Raw genomic sequence first — 5,818 nt, 5'->3', positions numbered from 1 at the left:
CTGCTCCCGCTCTACTTGTCGCTCCTTGTCGCTCCCAGTACGGTACGGTCCGGTCCGCACGCGCCCTTTCAACAGCGCCGCCACCGCAGCCCGGGTGACTTATAGCCGCCGGCGGGGCGGAGGCGGAGCGGGGCGGGGCCAGCGAGTGGGCTCCGCCGCCCGCCAAGATGCCCCTTGTCCCCAGACACCGCCCTCGCCACGCGCCGCCCGGGAACCGCAGTGACTAGGACTGGCTGGAGCCCAGGTTACAGCGCCAAATATTTACCCGCCGTTTTCCCCGCGCACCCTGACAACCCGACCCACGAAGATGCCTTTGACGTCATCAGAACCCCAAAAATTTCTACTTTCGGCTGGAGCTCCGCTGCTTCCCGCCCTGTGCCCTGAACCTACTGGAGCACCAGTTCCCTCATCTGTGAAATGAAAACGCTGAGCCTCCAGGGTTTGCTGTGAAGAGTAAAGTAGCTGAACGGCTCAGAGAGAGACCCAGGGGGTGTCTCCCACGCGAGTTGTGGGTGGAGCCCTGGCGGGTAGCTCAGTTAGTTCAAGCGGGGTCCCAATGTGCCAAGGTCGCCGCAGTTCCATGCCCGTGGGGCTCATACAAGAGGAAACCAATGAATGCATGAATAGAGGGAACCACAGATGGATGTTTTTCTCTCTTCTCTCAAACCAATAGATAAAAATAAAAAGAGTTGTGGGCCCATACGGTGTAGCTCAATGGTTAAGCCAGGACCTATGAACCACGCGAGGTTGCGGTTAGATCCCTGGTGAGGACACATGTCCGGTTTCGGCTTGATTACTGGGGCTTGCGAGAGGCAGCCAATCAATGATTCTCTCTCATCATTGATGTTTCTCTATCTCCCTCTCCCTTCCTCTGTGAACTCAATAGAAACATTTAAAATTTTAAAAGAGTTGTGGGTGGAAAGCGTGGGAGGAAAGAGAGACAGAAGTCAGTGGAGTCCACGGTTTACCAACCTTGACTGCTCCCAGCTGAGCGGAGCCTGACTACAGTCCCCGACTTCATTCTGGAGGAGCTTGTTAGGCGGAAGAAACGGCTTAGGTGCAGGGCCCCTCTGAGTCCACACTAAAGGGCCACCCTGCCCAGCCGCCTGGCAGGGCACCAATTGTGACCGTGAATGACTCCTCTTGTGCTGCCCAATGGAGTAGCCACTGACCACAGCTGGCTATTTAAATGTAAAGCAATTAAAATAGAATAAAATGAAAAAATTGAGTCAGTCACATGTCAAGTGCTCAACCGTCATCATTGCTAAAACTTCTACTGGGAGACCTTGCCAGGGTTTCGGACTCACAAAGCTGGCTTCAGGGAGAAACAAGGGGTCTTATCCTGGTTATTAAGGGCCCCCAAGGTCAGGTCTGGCATGCACCATTTTTAGCCCCAGAGCAACCCTGAGAGGCGGAATTACTGCTTCTGTTTCACAGGTGAGGCACAAAGAGGTTAAGTAGCCAGCTAGTCAGGTCCTGATGGCAGGGCAGCCCTATCTGTTTCAGAGCCGCTTTGGGCTTCACCACACCCACACTTCCTCCACAAGGTAAGGTGGAGAACTGAGCAGACAGGAGGACGAAGCTCCAAATACTGAAGTAGATAATCCAGGTCCTTAAAGCAATAAGGCAAGGCATATGCATCTTTCATTTCACCTCTTCTATTTTTTCCTTTTTCCCACCTCCCTTTTTAATTTTTTTTCCCTCTTTCCCACTGGTGATGCCCTGGGCTAGCAGAGCAGCAACCAATTGGGCAGCTGAGACCAAGGAACTGCTTTCCAAATGCAGCTCTCCCTCCTGGGCAGGGTCAGGGTACAGGGTGGTGGACAACCCAGCCAAGCTGATCTTCAGAACAGTCTACAAAACAGTTCCAGTTTACAGCAACCATTCAGTTTACCGAGACAGTGACAATGAAGGTAACCTCTTCTTAGATTGGCTGGCTGTTTTCATCTGCACCCCATTGTAAGGGAACCCACCGAAGCATTGAGGAGCCCCAACTCAAAGTGTCACCTGTAGCATGGGTGTTACTCTGGTTATGGAAGACTACTGCTCTCTTTCCTAATTATAATTTTAATATATAGAAAAATATAGGGAGCACTATCTCAATCCGTTGAGGTTCTGCTTCCCAGCATGTGTCGGCAGTTTGGCTCAAATAAACTCACAAAAATTCAAAAAAAAAAAAAAAAAAAAAAAAAATATAGAGAATTAGGTCATAGCACTCTGTGTAGCCACCACTGAGAATGAATACATGTTAACATTTTATTTTTACTTCAGATATTTTTAAGGTATAATTTCCATACAACAAAGTATGCAAAATTTGAATGTAAGTTCGGTAAATGTTTACCTGTGTAGTTACCATCCAGATGAAGATATAGTATTTTATTCTCACCCTAAAAGAGTCCGGATGCCATTTTCCAGTCAGTAGGCCCCCATAAGTAACCCCTATGATAGTTAACCCAAGGATTATTAGTTTGCCAAGTCTAAAACTCCTTAAACAAAATCATAGTGTATTCATTTTTTTTTTATATCTGGCTTCTTTTGCTTAACGTAATGTCCACGCATGGGTGTTGTTGCAGTATTAATCCATCCTCCTGCTGGTAGACATTTAAGTTGTTTGGCTGCTGCTGGTGGTGGGCTGGTCTTACTTGAATAGTCCTGCAGTGAGTATTCTTGCGCCTGTCTCCTTGTGTACATGATTAAGAGCCTCTAGGATATACATCTAGAAGTGGAGTAACCAAATTGCCTTAGTTATCTCTAGTCATTGACTAATAGAAAGCTGCTGTGAACATCCTTGTACATTTCTTTTGGTGCACATCAATACTCACTTCCCTTGGGTTTATACCTAGAGGGGAAATTTCAGAATCACAGGAGAGACATGTGCTTATCTTTCAAAGATACTATTTTCCAGGGTGTTGAATGAATCTACACTCCCAGCAATGTATAAGAATTCCAATTGCTCCATATTTGTGTCAACATATGATATTGCTAGACATGTTAATTTTAACCATTCTGGTGAGTGTATACTGGTATCTTACTGCAATTTTTTTCCTTTTTTCTGTGGCTTTAATATACATTTACCTAAAAAGTAATTAAATTGACCACCTCTTCATGTTTCAAATGTCCCATATAATAAAACCCTAATATGCAAATCGACCGAATGACAGAACGACTGGTTGCTATGACACACACTGACCACCAGGGGGCAGATGCTCAATGCAGGAGCTGACCCATGGTGGTCAGTGTGCTCCCACAGCGGGAGCGCCGCTCAGCCAGAAGCCGGGCTCAAGGCTGGTGAATGCAGCAGCACTAAGGACCCCTCAGGAAATGTCCGATTCCCAGCTTAGGCCCACTCCCCGCCAGAAGTCGGACATCCCCCGAGGCATCCCCAGAGGACACAGGCCGGGCTGAAGGCCCCCCCTGCATGAATGTCGTGTACCAGGCCTCTAATTTCTTAATAAGAGAAATTAGAATAATACAGATAAAGTTGAAATCCTCTTATCTATATTTCCCAGTCTTGCCTCCCTCCCTTCCTCCCTCCTCAGAGGCAATCAGTACCCTATTAGTCCATGTTTTTATACCTAAACTATCCTATCTAATAATAGACAAACATGGTAATTAACCGTACCTTTGCTACCATCACCATTGGGTGATCAGCACGATATGCAAATTAACCGCCAAAAAAGATGGCGGCTAATTTGCATACTGCAGGCAGGGCAGGACACTGGGAGCCGCCATCCAGGCCCCCGCGTGCAACCCCAGGAGCCACTGGAAAGCCAGGCCGCAGGCAAGGCGGCCCCCCGGGACCTAAGAGCCGCCTTGCCTGCAGCCTGTGATCGTGATCGTGATCTTGATCGTGATCGTGATCGGAAAGCCGGGCCACAGGCAAGGCAGCCCCCTGGGACCCAGGAGCCCATTGGTGAGGTCTGCAGGTGAAGCAGCAATCAAGCTATGAGGGGGATGGTGGGGGGCAGAAGGAGCTACAGGAGCATCTCTGGCTGGAGGCTGAAGACTCTGGCCAGAGCGAGGAGCAAAGACTGAAGGCTGCAGCCGCAGCAAAGATTGTGTCCAGAGCAAGGATGGAAGGCAGTGGCCAGAGTGAAGGTCTGGGTCCCTGGTGCCAGAGGAAAATTGGTGCTTGCAGCCAGGGGAAAGAAGGCCTATTGCATGAATCTTCATGCAACGGCCTCTAGTCTATATATATAAAAGACTATTATGCAAAGTGTCCCCTTGGGAGTTCGAGCAGGAGTTCGATTGCTCGACATGACGTGTGCTGACCACCAGGGGGCAGCATGGAACAAAGGAAGGGTCCAGCTGACAGCTGGAAGGAAGGCCCTGGCCAGCAGCTGGAAGGCCTTGATTGGCCCTGATCACCAGCCATGCCTAGGGACCCTACCTGTGCACGAATTTCGTGCACTGGGCCTCTAGTATCTATATGTTTACATAAAATGTATAATATTTACATAACTACTTTCATGTTGCAATATGCTTTGTTTTCAGTCAACATTGTTTTCACATGTGTTGATACATACATATCTAGTTTATTCATTTCATCTGCCAAGTAGAATTCCATTGAATGACAATAACACAGTTTAATTATCCATTCTTCTGTTGATGGACACTTAGGTTGTTTTCAATCTTTCTCTAGCACAAACAATACTACAGCCAGCCTGTTACCTATCTCTTAGTGCACACATGTGAGTCCACATCTGCGTTCATCTTGATTCCTTCCTTAGAACCAGACAAAAAGCAAAGTCAAACCCTTCATCCTTTGAGTCTTCTGGCTGGGTTCCATTTTCTATTCCAGAGCCTCCTAATAGTCCACAGCCATATGAACATAGTGACAAAGATAACTGACCTCACTGTTCAGGTGTGAACTTGTCCCTCACTGAGGAGGGGTAGGAGCGGTGTCTTTCACCAGCCCAGAACCATAACATCCTTACACTAGGATTTATACACATTTCAAGTTCTAGAAATGTGTTACACAGGTCTCCTTCCAGAAAAAGACGAGGTAGCTTATGATTTTGAAACAGAATAATCACAACTTCTTACATTTTTAAAAACTAGTTCTTTTTTTTAAGGTTACTTATTTATTTATTTAGAGAGCAAGGGAGAGGGAGAGAGAGTGAAACATCATAGGCTGCCTCCTGCATTTTCACTACTGGGGATCAAGCCCAAAACTGGGGCATATGCCCCAACTGGGACTCAAACCAGCAACCCTTAGGGATGATGCCCAACCAGTTGAGCCACACCAGCCAGGGCAAAGACTAGTTATTTATCTTAACTGGTGTCTCTTCCTCCTTTTTACTGTTAACCCCTCTCTCCTTAACACGTGTCCTGATTCTCCATCTAACAGCCTCATCATTTCTTCTCAGGGCCCTGTTGAATCCCTCCTCTGTATAATTAAACTCTGAGGTTCCCTACAGGTCTCCCAACCTTTTCTCCTCTACACTCTTGCCAGACCATCTCATCCCCTCTCGTGATCATAGCTAACATTTATAAGTTTTCAAATATTTATTTCTAAACCAAATTTTTTCCCATCAAGTCACTTACAGCCAATTGTGTATGACTTTTAGCCTTCCTCTACAGACAACCTGTAGAAGAAACTTCCAGTTATTTCCTAATATCTGATCTCCCCTTCCTAGCCTACGTAATAAAGAGGGAATATACTAATTGACCCTCATGCCATTGCAAAGATGGTGGTGCCCACAGCCAATAAGGAGGGAATATGCTAATTGACTGCTCCACTCTCAAGGATGACAGTGCCCACAGCCACAAGATGGCAGCACCCAGTCCCCTCAGCCCCGCCAGGGCTGCAGGCATG

The 5,818-nt window shown here is 47.3% G+C and overlaps 1 protein-coding gene across 1 annotated transcript in view; it reads right to left on the bottom strand.

The window, feature by feature from the left end:
- Positions 1-2,691, bottom strand: part of RGCC (regulator of cell cycle) — a 14,681-nt gene extending 11,990 nt beyond the window's left edge. The window contains exons 1-2 of the mRNA XM_015559446.1: positions 2,643-2,691; positions 1,530-1,612 (exon numbers count right to left, since the gene is read on the bottom strand). Coding sequence (XP_015414932.1) covers positions 1,530-1,612; positions 2,643-2,691 — 132 coding nt within the window. The remainder of the gene's footprint in view (positions 1-1,529; positions 1,613-2,642) is intronic.
- Between the last annotated feature and the right edge of the window lie 3,127 nt (positions 2,692-5,818).

Source organism: Myotis davidii, unplaced genomic scaffold (genome assembly GCF_000327345.1).
Source record: "Myotis davidii unplaced genomic scaffold, ASM32734v1 scaffold70, whole genome shotgun sequence".
Lineage (NCBI taxonomy): Eukaryota > Metazoa > Chordata > Mammalia > Chiroptera > Vespertilionidae > Myotis > Myotis davidii.
This window is presented reverse-complemented; position numbering and strand designations above follow the sequence as displayed.